The sequence below is a fragment of the Polypterus senegalus genome, chromosome 2 (genome assembly GCF_016835505.1).
Source record: "Polypterus senegalus isolate Bchr_013 chromosome 2, ASM1683550v1, whole genome shotgun sequence".
NCBI lineage: Eukaryota > Metazoa > Chordata > Cladistia > Polypteriformes > Polypteridae > Polypterus > Polypterus senegalus.
The window spans coordinates 290,577,929-290,596,055 of NC_053155.1; the positions used below are offsets into that span (position 1 = coordinate 290,577,929).

At 34.2% G+C, this 18,127-nt stretch overlaps 1 protein-coding gene across 2 annotated transcripts in view; it reads left to right on the forward strand.

Annotated features, from left to right (window-relative positions):
- pds5b (PDS5 cohesin associated factor B) overlaps window positions 1-18,127 on the forward strand; it is a 159,428-nt gene that overhangs the window by 111,684 nt on the left and 29,617 nt on the right. For both annotated transcript variants that reach the window (XM_039745755.1, XM_039745756.1), the window contains exons 22-28: window positions 716-784; window positions 3,496-3,632; window positions 6,612-6,735; window positions 8,734-8,938; window positions 14,058-14,172; window positions 14,607-14,739; window positions 17,150-17,269. In XM_039745755.1, coding sequence (XP_039601689.1) covers window positions 716-784; window positions 3,496-3,632; window positions 6,612-6,735; window positions 8,734-8,938; window positions 14,058-14,172; window positions 14,607-14,739; window positions 17,150-17,269 — 903 coding nt within the window. The remainder of the gene's footprint in view (window positions 1-715; window positions 785-3,495; window positions 3,633-6,611; window positions 6,736-8,733; window positions 8,939-14,057; window positions 14,173-14,606; window positions 14,740-17,149; window positions 17,270-18,127) is intronic.

The window sequence follows — 18,127 nt, forward strand, 5'->3', positions numbered from 1 at the left end:
GGCAGTTACAAAATATTAGGCATGTGGTTTTAATGTTGTGGCTGTTTAGTGTATACTGGTGTATATTACACCAACATTACAGATAATGTCAGTATTTAACATACTGTATTACTTTTGACTGTGGTAATTTCCGGGAAAAAAATTACTTTTATGAGAATGGATAAGTAGAGGCACATATAAGCCAAGTCCACTTAAAATCGGGCATAGGGTACTGTCTTTGTGGCTTTTGCACGTTTTCTGTATGTCTGCATTCCTTCCTCGATACCAAAGATGCGCAAGTTCAGGTAAGCGATTGTAAGTTTGAGTGTTCCTTATAATGGAATGTTGTGCCAGTCAGGCATAGTTTCTGATTTTTCCTACCAGGATAGCTTAGGCTCCTATGACACTTACTGAAATCTTCAGGATTCATATATTGATAGGTAAAATATAGCATTTAGGCATGCTTTCATAATAGTATGTATAGGCAGAATCCTAGCCCAGTTAAAACTTGCAAGAGAGTTGTGGTTGAGAAAACTACTGGACTGTTTTGCTTGTAAAGTTTAACAGTCCAAGGTGACCAAACATTATAATCATGACATGTTGATATGTATTCTGATATACTACAGTTATAGAAATGAGACACTGCATGTTTTTTGTTTACTAGTGGTTTTGTGTTTCATATATACAAAGTTTAGGACAGAGGTTTATTTAGAATAATATTTGTTTTATTTTTTAGCTTCCTGGGAAAAAAACAACCAAACTGTGGGTTCCTGATGAAGAGGTTTCACCAGAAACTATGGTGAAGGTAAGCTGAATTTTATTTAATAAGTATAATTGGAAATACATTTGTTGTAAGTGCTTTTTATTAATCTTTCTTTGGTTTTTATCAAACCTTGTTAACTACTAGCAGAGATTTAAAATTAAATATGTGTAAGTGGTTTTAAACCTTTCAGTATGCATGTCAAGTCAGGACATGTTTATTAATTGAAATTGTTGCTTACGATTATAGCCATAAATTGCACCGAAAATTTAACAAACAGTACTGTGTTATTAATTGTAACATACTTTATAATCTAACATTTAATGAATAAAATTTAATTCACAATAATATTTTAAAATAAAAGAAAAATGTTTAAGAAACTGCATGTCATTGAACTTTTCATATTTTAAGATAGAATCAATTTGTGAAGAAACCGTTAAAAATAGCATTTTGTTCATAAGTACTTAATTGTTCCAAGTTGTAGCTAAGTATGCCATTGATGCTGCTGTTTTCTGAAATTTCCCTGTTAGATTCCACTGGATGGGTGAAACCTGTTCAGATGGGCCATTAAGTGGATTCAATCTGTATTGTCATGTAGGGCTGGGTAAAAATATTGATTTATTTTTTGCTTAAATGATTCAATATCAATTCTTAAAGTCTTAAGTTCAATCTCTCTCTCTCTAAACCTCTATCCTGCTCAATTACTATATGTAGATTTTTGCTTATCTTCGTTTTTTGGCCTCCAATCCAGTATGTGTTGCTAATGTGCCTTTTACGGCTTTCTATGTAAAAAGCATTTCCCTACTTAGCATAAAATTGTATTTCCTCCTCAACTGAAATCAGTGCCTACCCTTAAATCAGATGTGTGGACATACTGCAGATTCAAACAGTGAGTCTATAAGGAACAATTAGATAAAAGTAAAGCCATATGTAAGCTGTGCAACTCAGAAGCTTTCGCAGTGTTGCGAAAAAAGTTTTTTTTTTTGATTTTTTTTAAAAGAACAATTAATATTTATGTCTTGCAATTACTGATTTTAATGGTTCATTACTAATCAAGTGTTGCTTCTTAAATTCCATTCCATGATTATGCATATGTTATAACGTCACTATATAGACACCCTTCAAATAAAATGTTACTGAAATTTGTCTCATTATGTTAACGTTCTGTATGCATAGGTAAGTAAGCATTTTTAGATAATGACATTGGTGATTTTGATTAGTTTTGTTTAGTGCAGAGTGACTGCAGACCAAGTCCACGAACACTTAATGCAGTTTAGGATGATGCTAGTGTTGAATGTAATTTAAAAATGAAAAGCTATGTTTAAGTAAATATGAAAGAATCCGAAAGAAACTGGCATTCTACACAGCAGTGTTTAGGGAAAAAATAACAACTGATGCCAATAGATCAGACCACCAAAAGAATCCATTTGAAATACTGTAATTTTTGTCTATATCTCCCATGTCAGTAAGTAGACAGATGTCTTACATTTACAGTTAAAGTAATCAATTGTCGAGTAACATTTCCTTAACTTGCTTGTAATGTAAAGCACCAGAATCCGAACTGTTAGCATGCTACTGCTTTCTAATGTTAGTGGGAAGGCAATACTGTATTATACAGAACATCCTCAAACCCACAAAATTCAATTCAAGATCATGGTGGTTCAGAGCCTGTCGTGGTAGCACCAGGCAGAGGGCAGATTCTTTTATTTTTCAACCGTATCAAATTATTATTTATTTATTTTTAGCCCAGGAGTGGATATGAGTAGGAAAAAAATTGTGGGAAAGGTTTGCATTTTGTGTTCACGTTTTAATTAAAACATTCCCTACAGCATAGGATACATGTCACCATCAACTGGTAAATTAATTCTACAGGATATTGGAGAACCAATAGGGGTGACTTTAGGAGGAAAGTCATTGGACTTTCAAACACAATTAATACTTAAAGCACAGGGCCGTATTGACCATTTCCGTACATTTTGTGTACATCCAGCGTTAGACATGCAGTCTTCTGGCACCTAGCAACTGATCAGCAATAAACTGAAAAACTTGTTCAATGTTGGTATAGTATCTTTGGTAGACCTCATAAGGCAACATTACAGTACTTGGCAACAAAAAATGAATATCTACCTCTACTAAAAATCTGTTCACTGTCCAAACTGGTATATACTACAGATAAAAATAAAAATGTGTGCTTATAGAAAGTTCAGATAGGTATATTTGCACTTCAGGTTCAAGTTTATTGTCATGTGTACAAAGTAAAGTGCAATTTCTGTATCAGTATAGTATCAGCAATAGACACACATCCAAATGTTTATACTTGTTTTACTTTTGTCAATGTGCATTTATAAAGCATAAAATGCTTATGACTCTCTTACTGTTGGTAAAAATATGCAGGTGAAAATACCTTTAACAAAGGTGATGATTGAAAACATGGCCCTTCACAAACTGGAATCTGTCTGTGCACAAAATGATTGTGTGTGTGCATTGATAGTGTTAAACATGTGTAGACAATAAAAGCAGGTCGTTTGACTAATTAGGCTGTGATGTATAACTTGAAACACTGAGAGAGATTATCATTATCCACAGCAAAATAATGTAGTTCTCGAGAGTCCGATTTAACTCTAAACTTAACATGTACAGTATATGGAGTATTTACAATAGCAGTTTATTACTGGAAGCAATTATTTAAAAGCTTTCATTTATTTTTTTTCTGTTAATAATGGTGTTATGAAAGTAAAAGTTTCTTTTTTTTTCAGATTCAAGGTATAAAACTAATGGTTCGATGGTTGTTGGGAATGAGAAGTAATCTAAGTAAGTCAGGAACATCTACACTAAAGATGCTTACTGCGATACTGAACAGTGATGGAGACCTGACAGAACAGGGAAAAATGAGGTATTGCAGTGGGGATTTTTTGCTGTTTGGTAAAGAAACATACACTAATATTTTTTGTCTGTTTGCATTTGTAGTTTTAAATATTTGATTTATTTATTCCTGTAAAACCCTCGATTCCCATACAAAATGATGTGTACTGCCAAAAGCTCACTAAATTTTATTTTTATTTCACCCTAGTTTATCATGTCATTTCAACTCGGAGAAAGAAAAAAACAGCAGGAAGTATTTAAGGAAGTTTTGGCAGACATTCACAGCCAATATAATTAACTAACAAAGACATAAGTAGCACACCACAACTATGCATGTTCTATGGTTATGACATCTCAGTTGCTTGTGACACCACTAATATTTATTAAAAGTACAAGAAATAACATAGACAGGCAAATGTCAGTTTTCCGGACCAGTTTTAAGAAGTTAGTTTTTCTTTGTACATTGTACATTCTGAGAGGGTAATATGAATTGTTGGAATCTTTGTGTCTGTCACAGAAGTTCAGTGAAATTCAAATTCACTTGATATATTTGTATTACTAATATTTTGAATAGCATAGTGGGAGCCTTCTACAATACATACAGTCATATGAAAAATTTTGGGAACCCCTCTTAATTCTTTGGATTTTTGTTTATCATTGGCTGAGCTTTCAAAGTAGCAACTTCCTTTTAATATATGACATGCCTTATGGAAGTAGTAGTATTTCAGCAGTGGTATTAAGTTTATTGGATTAACAGAAAATCTGCAATATGCATCATAACCAAATTAGACAGGTTCATAAATGTGGGCACCCTAACAGAGATATTACATCAATACTTAGTTGAGCCTCCTTTTGCAAATATAGCAGCCTCTAGATGCCTCCTATAGCCTTTGATGAGTGTCTGGATTCTGGATGGAGGTGTTTTTGACCATTCTTTCATACAAAATCTCTCCAGTTCGGTTAAATTTGATGGCTGCCGAGCATGGAAGCCTGCTTCAAATCATCCCATAGATTTTCGATGATGTTCATGTCAGGGGACTGTGACGGCCATTCCAGAACATTGTATTTCTCCCTCTGCATGAATGCCTTTGTAGATTTCGAACTGTGTTTTGGGTCATTGTCTTGTGGGAATATCAAACCCCTGCATAACTTCAACTTTATGACTGATGCTTAAACATTATCCTGAAGAATTTGTTGATATTGGGTTGAATTCATCTGACTTTAACAAGGGCCCCAGTCCCTGAACTAGCTACACAGTCCCACAACATGATGGAACCTCCACCAAATTTGACAGTAGGTAGCAGGTGCTTTCTTGGAATGTGGTGTTCTTCTTCCGCCATGCAAAGCGCTTTTTGTTATGACCAAATAACTAAATTTTTGTCTCATCAGTCCAAAGCACTTTGTTCCAAAATTAATCTGGCTTGTCTAAATGAGCATTTGCATACAACAAGTGACTCTGTTTGTGGTGTGAGTGCAGAAAGGGCTTCTTTCTCATCACCCTGCCATACAGATGTTCTTTGTGCAAATTGCACTGAATTGTAGAACGATGTACAGATGTTCTTGCAGGTCTTTGGAGGTGATCTGTGGGTTGTCTGTAACCTTTCTCACAATCCTGCGCATATGCCACTCCTGTATTTTTCTTGGCCTGCCAGACCTGGGTTTAATAGCAACTGAGCCTGTGGCCTTCCATTTCCCGATTACATTCCTTACAATTGAAACTGACAGTTTAAACCTCTGAGATAGCTTTATGTAGCCTTCCCCTAAACCATGGTACTGAGCAATCTTTGTTTTCAGATCTTTTGAGAGCTGCTTTGAGGATCCCATGCTGTCATTCTTCAGAGGAGAGTCAAAGGGAAGCACAGCTTGCAATTGACCAATTTATGTACCTTTTCTCATGATTGGGCACACCTGTCTATGAAGTTCAAGGCTTAACGAACTAATCCAACCAATTTGGTGTTGCAAGTAATCAGTATTGAGCAGTTACATGCATTCAAATAAGCAACATTACAGAGGACCCAAATTTTTGCACAGCCAGTTTTTCAAATTTGATTTAATTTCATACTAAATACTGCATCACTAAAAATCTTTGTTCGGAAACACCCCAGTACTCAATGTTCCTAGGAAATGAAAGACATATCACTGTTTTCTTTTTTGTTTAAAGTAGAGTAAATTATTATGCAGACTGAGAGGGGTTTCTAAACTTTTTCATATGACTGTAGTCAACAGAGCATTTAGTTTAAGTTGATTTGCAAGCAGTGTGGCTAAGATATTGTACTGTAAACCTAAGGTTGCTGGTTCTGTTCCCTCACTAGCAATTAGTTTAAGGTCCATTTGCCATAATGTTAAAATAAATATATTTCTCCATCCTTTTTTTTTTTACTGAAACAGACTTCTCTCAGTTCTCTGTGTGTATTGGATGGGGGAGATACAGTGTATAGATTCTGTATCAGTAAAGTGAATTGGAATGATGTTCATGAAAGAAAAGACATTTTAAAAAGTTTTTTAATGGATGGAGATAGTTTTTTGTTTTGTTTCTTAAGGCTTGTATCCTAGAACTGACACAGCCAACAATCATAAAACTTTCTTTGTTCACAAAAGAACTTTCATTATTAAATCTATTAGAACAGTAATGAGTACCTGGAATTATTGGTTATTTGTTTCACCCTATCACTTACTGATACTATTATTGCATATTTGCAATTGAAATGATTATTTTATGAAATTTCTGAATTTTATTTCTTTATTCATTCATTCTGGTTAAGTATAATGGTAATGTTATACTTTACACTAGGTGACCTTCCCACATACTGAAAAAAATACTTGTTATCTGTAAAGATTCCCATGCACTTGTATGACTACAATTTTATTTAATCTATGATCTGACTGAATTTTGTTATGGTTCACAGATTATATACATAGTTTACCTGTCACAAAATAAGTGTAACTTTTGAAAGAGGAGTGACAATATTCTTTTGAATTAACACTTCCTTGTCCTTTGACTCTCTTACAGCAAGCCTGACATGTCACGTCTGAGGCTGGCAGCTGGATGTGCAATCTTGAAATTAGCACAGGAACCATGTTATCATGAAATTATTACCCTGGATCAGTACCAACTGTGTGCTTTAGTCATAAATGTAAGATTGCCATTAGGTATTTACACATGACTTACTGTTTGCTGGTGTGTGTATGTTATTTAGAGAAAGATTAATATCATACTTCTTTATTTTAGACTGATACAATGTAAGGGAACATTAATGAGTTTAGTATTTGTTTTAATGTGTTTCACCTTATTTGCACCAGTTTAGATCCTAAACATAAAGATACAGTATTTTTGGATTTTGTTATTTCAGGTTTAACAATCTCAGTTTTAGATTTATATTGATAATATAAATTTATTTTTTTATTTATTTTTAATTACATTACTTTTTCTTGAAATAAGGCTAATTTGTGCAAAATGTAAGCACCCACCTAAAAACTTCTCATTATTGAGGGGGGAGGGGGAGAGAGAGAGAGAGAATCCTATCTCACAGTGGCTTACGGTGGTTGTCAATAGGGTCCCAGATGAAATATGAAGCAAAACATAACTAATACATTTATTTCAGAACGGCAAACTTTCAGCTTTCAGACAACAACATAACTTCCTTGTTTCCAATGTATTTTTATGGCAACAGAATGAAATTGAAAGTAATTATATTTTACTACAGCTCTTGGGTCTCTCTTGTGAGATGGATAAGCTTTCATGAAAATACCATCCAATGTAAAGAAACCCATGGTACCAATCAGAACCACTGGAGTAGAATATGATAAAATAGAGCATGAGTTTGTAACTATTAGCACAACACTACTGTTCAGCTGAAGTAGTTTGAAAACTAACATACCAGTGAAGTGAAAGTAAAATAAAAAATGAACTGTGTATAGTTTCTGTTAGTCCTCTTTCAGCAATATATTAAGCTGTGGCTTGTAGGATTTAAATGTGAGCTGTGAGCTATCTGTATTAGATCCAAATTGATCAGAGATATTTGTGTGGTCCTTCTGTCTTTCTTTTTTTTATTGTAAATTTTTATTTTTTTTTGTCTACATATGTAATTATTTTTGTAATAAATACAAGCCAAAATATAACTAATAAGCAAATAATTCAAAGTGAATTCTGTTATGTGACGCCATGCTGATTTTTTTCATTGTTATTTCAGACGAGACGGCTGTTGTCTTCGATTTTCTGTGTTGCTTATTATTATGCTCATATTTGACGCTACAGCCCCAAAGATGATTTATGAGATAACTTGGTGTCTGTCTGAATATCACCTACTACAAGTTAACTCCTATTTAGCTGTCAATGTGTTAATAAAACTTTATTGGCACTCTAACATTTCTAGTTCACATGTTTTGATTGCCTTCTCTATCTAATTCTTTAGCAAGGCATTCTTGGTTGTCTTCATTCACTATTGGTTCTAGTTTCTCTATCATTTATAATGTTCAACAAATGTGTCTAGTGCAGCTCTATAAATAGTTTGGACCTCACCATTTGTATCTATGAGTTATTCTATATATCTGTTCTTTTAAATTCTTAAAGCAAGTTCCCCCCACACACACCTCTTTCACTCTGCTGGTAATATGTTCTCCTTTTTTTAAGATATCTTCATGGGGTTAATTTTGTTCTGACTACTTCAATTCAGTCTCCCACCTGTGCTTTACTGTGTGCTGTCATAGTTTGAAAACATGCCTAGATGTGACATCTAACTAAAACACACTTTCCTTCTAAACTAATGTATCTGTCAAAAAATAACCAAATCTGTTAAAAAAAAAAAAAAACTCCAAAGCATTTGGCCTTTACTGGTGATCTGCTATTATACCATACACTATCAAGTGTTAACAACAATCTAGTTAAATGAAGCTTGACTAAACTATCAGTTCTACCAAATCTAGCCATTGATAAGACTGAAGAATGTTGGCCACTTAAATATAAGCTGAATGGACAATCCTGTTTGAAGAGCAAAATCTAAAAATTCCATCCATTCATTATTGCACCATGACTTTTTTTGGGGGGGGGGTGTGGGAGGAGCAGGGGGGGTTGTTGATGATATGTTATGAAATCTCCTCATTCCTCACAATAATGCTTTCTTTTGCTGTACTAGGATGAATGTTACCAAGTGAGACAAGCATTTGCACAGAAACTCCATAAGGGCCTTTCTAGGTTACGGCTGAAGCTAGAATACTTGGCTATTTTTGCCTTGTGTGCAAAAGATCCAGTGAAAGAGAGGCGAGCTCATGCTAGGCAGTGTCTCGTTAAAAACATCAATATCAGGAGGGAGTATCTGAAACAACATGCAGCAGTGAGTGGTAAGTAATGAATTTAGAATTAATTTTAGATAAAGTAAATATCAGTTTGCCGTTGTATACTTCAAAATTCTGTGATGCTTTTTCAAGTACAAAGTCTTGTCATATAATTTTAATTACATTTTAAATGAATACAATGCCTAGATGGTATAATCATTTCTAGTACACTGTATAGTATGTTCTTTGTTTTATTATGGATATGTTTTGCAACATTAAGATTTAGTAGTGGCAAGATCAATATAATCCATGTTTTTGCCTCTTAACAGTGCACCAAGTTATAAAATAGTTTAATGAGCCTTATTATTATGTACATTTTGAAAACATCCATTGTTTGTCAAAAGAATACATAGATAGATAGATACTAAGTAAACATCTTAAATTTTTGGACCTTTGAAAAACTTTTAATGGTGACTGGTTACCTACTTCCCTCTGGTCCTTGGAAGAAAGGTTGTTCATGCATCTCTCGCGAAACATAGTATCCTTGATCTCTCCAAGGTTTGCTGCAATGTCCTTCAGTGTCATCACGTGCTACCACAGCTCTTTCCCTGACGGGCATTGTTTTCTTCTCAGCCCTGTCATATGGCTGTGCCTCTGCTTGCTTTGCGAAGGCCCCAAAGCCCAATAACATGGTTGATGCCAGCCTCTCCAATTCTTTCATTGTGTGTGAAATTCTATTGTGTTCAAAGTGTATGAATGGTGCTTGAGATGAAAATAAGTCCACATGTGTAATGTGCTTCACTGTTAGCAAAGCTCACTGCATGTCTTTTCCTGTCAGCAATACCATTGTTTCCACATTGCAGGTGGCCATGTCATCATTTTCTGTAAGAAAGTGTTTTGTGTTTGAGCTAGCTCTCACTTCCAGTTCATGGATCATCTTGCATGTATCACAGCATAAGCTCTCGAAGGAGACCCAGATTGTGGTTTGTTGGGCTGGGAATTGATTAAAAAAAATTAACTAATTGCATAATTGTTTGGAATTAAATGTGATTAATCACATCTAATATTAAAACATGCAATCATAAAATAAATACATAAATCATGAAGTAAATATGCACTGAATCACAAAATGAATGTAGATTCAACACAAAGGAATTAAAAATTTAATTGCATGGTTTAAACTTATACTTACCTAAAACCTGACCCTTTAACAAAATACTACTTGAGCAAGTGCAAGTTGAAAAGAAGGCAATAAGGAAATGAGGCCAATGTGTTAATTCTCTAATTGGAATTGCATAAAAGACACATAGATGTGCCAGAGTAAAATTAAATGATCAAAACTACTGTGGACTTTAAATGCACTGCTAAAGACTGACTTAATTGAAATAAGCATCGCTTGAATGGGCATACATTAAAACTTGTGTTTAAACTCCACAAATGCCGTCATCAATTATTCATTACCATCAACGACTTGATTATTACTCTAAACAGGTGTTTTTCAACTGGTGTGCAATGAGCGCTTCCCAGGTATGCCTAATAGAACCACCTGTATGAGCCAGCTAAGGGATGAAGAAGCTGGGAAAATGCATCCTAAGTGCTGTGAATGACAACCTCCAAGTTGCTAGTCCTGCCATTTCAGACAGTTTAACAAGTGTATAGATTTAATGCTTTTGTGGTTGGTTTGGGTTACATGAAGTGTAACACATTATTTTGAATGGTCTTCAGTATGATGTGATCCATTCTGCAATAAATGGTGATAGATTTTATTTCATTCATGGACATATGGTAAATTGAGTTGTACATTCATGGATTTTCACAGATTTTGCTGCCTAATGATTTTGTATAATAGACCTATTAATCAAACCAAATGCTTAACTGCAGGCAGACTTCTGCCACAAACATGATTAAATATCACACAGTATCTTGGCATAGCACCTTCAGGAATTGAAATATTTTGAATTACCACCATTTTCTTTCAGTCTTAAATTGCCAAGTACTGAACTCTTACTAGGCAAAACTAAAAATTAGATTTCTTACCTCCCACTTCATAGCCTCCTATTGCATTTGGGGACCATAAGTGGCTACAGTATTTTGCGTGTGGTTGTGTATGTCTTTTAGTTTTTCTTATGCACATCAAATGCTTTTTTAATGAATTGTTTTTTCATGTAAGAACAGTAATATGGATTGATAAGGAATGCATACTAGCCTAAAATATCAAATACGAAAATTATACAGTTACATATGAATCCAGGTTAAAAGAAGTAGAAAAATGGCACAAATTACAAGCGACTTCAGGTGGAAAAATAAGAGGAAAGTAACTTAGACACTTGGTCATAATTGACATTATATTTTTTAGGCTCATATTTTCAATGTCGGGTCCCATGTTTCATCACTTTAAGCACAGTTCTGCTTCTGACTTCAGCCTGTTCCTGTTTTTATTTTTAAAGGAAGAATGAAGGTTACCTAACACCTAAAACAATAGCTTTCCCCTCTTTATTAATAATACTAAAATTCAATGTTAGATACATGTATTTTACTATTAATAATTGTTAAAATTTGTCTTTGTTCTTCATTGTATACAGTCATATGAAAAAGTTTGGGAACCCCCCTTAATTTTTTGCATTTTTGTTCATCATTGGCTGAGCTTTCTAAGTAGCAACTTCCTTTTAATATATGACATGCCTTATGAAAACAGTATTATTTCAGCAGTGACATTATGCTTATTGGATTAACAGAAAATATACATCATAAGAAAATTAGACAGGTGCATAAATATGGGCACCCCAACAGAGATATTACATCAATACTTAGTAAGCCTCCTTTTGCAAATATTAAGCTCTCCTTTTGATGAGTGTCTGAATTCTGGATGGAGGTATTTTTGACCATTCTACCATACAAAATCTCTCCTTTTCAGTTAAATTTGGTGGCTGCCGAGCATGGACAGCCTGCTTCAAATAATCCCATAGATTTTTGGTGATATTCAGATCAGGGGACTGAGATGGCCATTCCAGAACATTGTACTTCTCTCTCTGCATGAATGCCTTTGTAGATTTCAAACTGTGTTTTGGGTCATTATCTTGTTGAAATATCCTACCCCTGTGTAACTTCAACTTTGTGACTGAAGCTTGAACATTATCCTGAAGAGTTTGTTGATATTGGGTTGAATTCATCTGACCCTCGACTTTAACAAGGGCCCAAGTCCCTGAACTAGCCACATAGCCCCACAGCATGATAGAACCTCCACTAACTTTGAATGTAGGTAGCAGGTGTTTTTCTTGGAATGCGGTGTTCTTCTTCCGCTATGCAAAGCGCTTTTTGTTATGACCAAATAACTCAATTTTTGTCTCATCAGTCCAAAGCACTTTGTTCCAAAATTAATCTGGCTTGTCTAAATGAGCATTTGCATACAACAAGCGACTGTGTTTGTGGCGTGAGAGCAGAAAGGGCTTCTTTCTCCTCACCCTGCCATACAGATGTTCTTTGTGCAAATTGCACTAAATTGTAGAACGATGTACAGATACACCATCTTCAGCAAGATTTTCTTGCAGGTCCTTAGAGGTGATCTGTGGGTTGTCTGTAACCATTCTCACAATCCTGCGCATATGCCGCTCCTGTATTTTTCTTGGCCTGCCAGACCTGGGTTTAACAGCAACTGTGCTGTGGCCTTCCATTTCCTGATTACATTCTTACAATTGAAACTGACAGTTGAAACCTCCGAGATAGCTTTTTGTAGCCTTCCCCTAAACCATGATACTGAACAATCTTTGTTTTCAGATCTTATGAGAGTTGCTTTGAGGATCCCATGCTGTCACTCTTCAGAGGAGAGTCAAAGGGAAGCACAGCTTGCAATTGACCACCTTAAATACCTTTTCTCATGATTGGACACACCTCTCTATGAAGTTCAAGGCTTAATGAGCTAATTCAACCAATTTGGTGTTGCAAATAATCAGTATTGAGCAGTTACATGCATTCAAATCAGCAAAATTACAAGGGTACCCAAATTTTTGCACAGCCAGTTTTTCACATTTGATTTAATTTCATACAACTAAATACTGCTTCACTAAAAATCTTTGTTCGGAAAACACTCCAGTACTCAGATGTTTCTAGGAAATGAAAGACATACCACTGTTATCTTTTTTGTTGAAAGTAGAGTATGCAGGCTGAGAGGGGTTCCCACACTTTTTCATATGACTGTATTATTCAACCTTAGTCTGCCAATTTAGAAATCTGTTCCGAAAAAAGATGGTACAAAAAAAGAAACTCGCCAAAACAAAACCTTGTAATGTTTAAGAACCAGGCCTGATAGAGAGAAGATTTTGATTTTGTGTTTATGATAAACTTGGAAGAGGTGAACAGGGGCGGGAAAGAGAGGACTGTGAGTCTTAAAGCATGGGCACCATAAGATGGCACAGTGACACAGAACTACAGCTGAGTGTGGGCACTTAAGGTCAGATGCTGTGTAACTCACGGTAATTTAGAGTCCCACATTCTACTATTTTTATTTCCTTATGTACTACATGGCATGTGTTTGTTTCCCAGCCACTGCTCTTTTGTAGAACTAGGTTGATATAGAATTACTTTTACAGTATGTAACACTTAAAGAACATTTTCAATTACCTATATGCTTATTTAAAAGCTAGGAAATCTTTAAAATTGGAATAGATTTTTTTTTTAATAATGTCTCAGCCTTCCCAGAGCCATGATCCCCAGTTTGAAAACCATTGGCTTGGATAATAAAGGGTTTTAAATAAGGTGATTAGGGAAAATAAAGCATTATAATTTTGACAGTTAATTGCATGGATTAAAGTGTCATTGTAAAATATAAAATTCTTTAAAATGTTTGTTAACTATTTCTGATTAATATATGTGTATTTGAAGAAGAATTGCTTTATTCATCTGCATTAATAGATTAAAGGAAAGCTTTTCTTGAAATTGTTTTTGGCATAGTTATTTAAATATTTATTTTTTAATATAGTTGAGTAGCAACATGAATATTCTTACTGACTGAAAATGAAATTAATTCCTTAGATTCAGTATAATACAAACTTTGTATAGAAACCTCACGTCTAAGACCTTAAATAGAAAACGGTTTTGCTATGTGAATCCTGAATACTGTATATTTTCAGTACTTTCAAGCAATGTTTCTTAACTCCATAATTAACCTGTTAACTTTTTTTTTTTTTAGAGAAGTTACTGTCTCTTCTACCAGAATATGTAGTGCCATACACAATCCATCTTCTTGCACATGACCCAGACTATGTAAAGGTTCAAGATATAGAGCAACTAAAGGATATAAAAGAGTGAGTTCAAGTTTTATCTTAAAAAAACATATCCAAGCAGCACTGTGTTACTGTCTTTTTACAGAATGTTTATACAGAAATGCAGCCACTTTTACATTTTTAACCATTTGTTGTTTTTTTTATTTTAACATTTTCAAAACTACTACATTGTAATTTACATCTAAACCTGTATTAAGACTTACTGTCGTATAATATGCTAACAAGGGCAGTAACTAGTACAATTTCAGTAACTTGCTTGCTTATATGAATAAGTGTTGTTCTAATACTGAGAAGTTAAGTCTCTTTCTTTGTTTTAAACTCCTGGATTTCTGAAAATAGGAAGTAGACCAGGGGAGTGTTTACAGTGGGAACTGGACTCATTCAATTGTTTTACTACGTGTAACTCTGGTTTTCCTGTGTCATTTTTAATCAGCTTTTTTTTTTTTTTTTTGCAGGTGTTTATGGTTTGTTTTAGAAATCCTTATGTCAAAAAATGAAAATAATAGTCATGCGTTTATTAGAAAAATGGTAGAAAACATAAAACAGACAAAAGATGCACAGCGGCCAGATGATGCCAAATTAAATGAGGTACTTTTTATGTTTTTTTTTAAGATAATTTTTGAACACTTAATATATTATGAAAAATATGATTGTCCAGAAATAATGAATTAACATCATATTAATACCGTACCATTTTCCAAGCATGCTTAATCCTAAGTAGGATTGTGAGTGGCTGGAGCTTATTCTAGCAATTTTAGGGAGTAAGGCTGGAGCAGGTTGCCAGTCCATTACAGGGGGAATTAACATCAACAATAGTAAATATACATTTCATTATAATAAAATTACAGGGCTTACTTTAATTTGAAACCTTTTTCTGGTATAGTTTAAACATAAATGTGCAGTACTTTAAAATTATTTTTATTTCTTCCAATAGGCTTTGCTTATTAAAAAAAGGTTCTCGTTTTTGCAAGCGTTCAGTTAGTGCTGATTTTTCTATGTAATGATTAACTAAAGTGCTGTATATGTAGATTACATATTTTCCTTAAATTGTGCCCACTGACTTTGTCTTATTCACTTTAAACACCTTGGTCCTTTTTGTGTATTGTTCTAATAAAGCAAAGTGTAGCAAAAAGGGTAGGGCAATATCACAATATTGGTTTAATATTGTCATTGAGGATTGTAAAATAATTTATGGTGTTTCATTTTTGATAAAATGATTTTAACAGTTTTCACTCTACAGGGTTTTATGGGAATAATTTAGATTACATTTCTACCTTGCTTGCTTTATGCTAGAAACTTTATTCCAACCCGTACCACCAAAATAAAATCGGGTCCCAGCTGAATGATGATCCCTATTGTATTCCATAAGCACATACTGTATAACCAGAACTAACTAACAGACTTTCTTCATAGCTCAGTGTTTTGCAAACTAACAGAAGATAATTGAAGGCCTAATAACCAGTACATACTTATGTTAAGTAACTAGCAATGAACCTACCAGAAGTGAGAATTCTGAAAAGCATTTGTTGTTTTATCATTTTTAAATAAAATACAACAAAAACATTTATTTATATAGCACATCTTCATACAAAAAAATGTAGCTCAAAGTGCTTTACATAATGAAGAATAAAAGAAACAGAAAATAAAATAAGTCAACATTAATTAACATAGAATAAGAGTAAGGTCTGATGGCCAAGGTGGACAGAAAAAACAAAAAAAAAAAAACTCCAGATGGCTGGAGAAAAAAAAAAAAATTAAATCTGCAGGGATTCCAGACCAAGAGACCGCCCAGTCCCCTCTGGTCAAAATACCATTCTGTTTCTATGAATATTCTCTTGCATTGTGTTTTAATTGAAATTTTAGTAAACATTGATCATTTTTGTTATATATAATTCAAAGTTGACTGACTCACTCATTCAATTATCCACAAAAACACGATTTCCTGTTAAGTTAAAAAGCTGAAATCTGGCACTATTGCACATTTAGGCCAGTAGAACAACAGAAAAACTAAATACCTCAAAATCTCAAAAATGCCTAGCCCGATTGATTGAAATTTGGTGATGTAGTAAAAAGAAAATTAGCCAACACGTGTCATTTTCGATTCTCTGTATTTGTCAGTAATAAAGCTGTAATGAGTGGGGGGGTGTTAGGTAGTGCAACCTTTTTTTGCTCCAGCTTTGATCACATGGAGAAGGGACGTGTTCAGTTCCTGAAGATGAATACTGGAATCAGACCAGTGTCACTGTAAAGCTGATATTGTAATTGTGCAGAGAAATTCGACTACCCATGATTGAAAAGTGCAGCTGCCCTGCACAGGAGAAAGATGATGTGTCGAGCTGCATAAAAAATCTGAAAAGTTAGCCAAATCTCAGAGGATGTGGTTAGAAAATAGGTTCCTAGGATACACACAGTATTCCCTATTCTGTCTGCTTCTGTATATTGCTCACAATGTGGTTTAAAATAAATTCCACTTCAAGCCTAATTGGATTGTCAAACAGTCTTTTATACATAAACTTTGAGGGGGTGGTTTGGAGGGTTTGGTGGTAAAATACTGGCAGTATTGCAGGGAATTGCAATGGGCTAGCACCCTGTCCATCGATTGTCCCTGAGTTGCATCCTTTGCTTGCCGAGTAAGGCTCCAGCTCCCCATAATCCTACACAGGATTATGTGGGCTTTAAAAATTACATGGCATAGTATATTGTAGAGTAAGAAGCCCCAGTGAACAAATATTAGCCCCTGGGTGGGGAAAAGAAACAAATATTGAAAACAAAAAAGTACTCCATTACTTACATAATATTTATGATACATCTGATTAACGTTTGGCACTATAACCGAGGCTCAAGGTCTTATACAATTTCCTGAATGAAGCTGGGTAACACAGCAAGTATGAATGTTCATTACTGTACATCTGCTAATTTTATTGTGAAATAATTTGTACTTTAAACAAATCTGCATATACTATTTTTTATTTATAACACTTCTTGTATTTATGTTCAGAAACTATATACTGTGTGTGATGTGGCAATGAATATTATCATTTCTAAGAGCACAACGTACAGTTTGGAATCTCCCAAGGATCCAGTTCTTCCTGCCAGATACTTTACTCAGCCTGACAAAGTAAGAACATTTTCAGTAAATAGAAGCCGATTTATTAGTAGTAACTACACTAAATATGTTTAGTGGCTCTCCTATTTAGCATGTGTCTGACATTTACAGTTGAGAGTATTTTTGTGTCTCCAAATGTTGTAGCACCCCCCAGTGTCTATCAGTTAAGATGCTAGGGTCCCCCATATTAGTAAGCAGAGTAAAACTATACAGAGAATTGTACCATAAATTCTATAGTGTTTCATAAATGACCATTAGTTAGTTTACTGGAGTTCTTTAAAAAATATATATAAATGTAATTTTGTTGCACTACTTGAAGTATTTTAATGTTTCCTTCTGTTAGTATAGTATTGTCAGTTTTAGTGCCCTATGTTTAGGCATAAAATAGATTTTTTTTCAAGTCACACTAAAAACAGTTTATTTATTTATTTTTTAACTGCTTTATTTTATAAATATGCCGAGCTGAGCAGGCCTCACTGTTAACAGCAGTTTGCTTCAGCCGTTCTTTGGGAATTTAGTTCAATTCAAGCTTATTGTCTCAAAAGGCAACATGGATTTGTCAGCAGAGTTTTACAGAAAGACCAAGACATCACATTAAAAACATGGCAAAAAAGAGCTCTGGCATAATTGGAATAATATCAAAACATACTTATTACATTAAAAAAAAGAAAACAGGATTAAGACTTAACCAATGAATATCAAACAATGAAAAACTGTTTATTACAGTAAAACTTCTGTAGGAGATTAATAGCATTTGGGATGAAAAAGTATTTGCATTGGTTGAGTGTACCACTGGAAACTGTGACCTGATAGCAACATTATTGAGTGAAGTGGGTGAGTTCTGCCTGAGTTGTGACTTCTGCAATACTT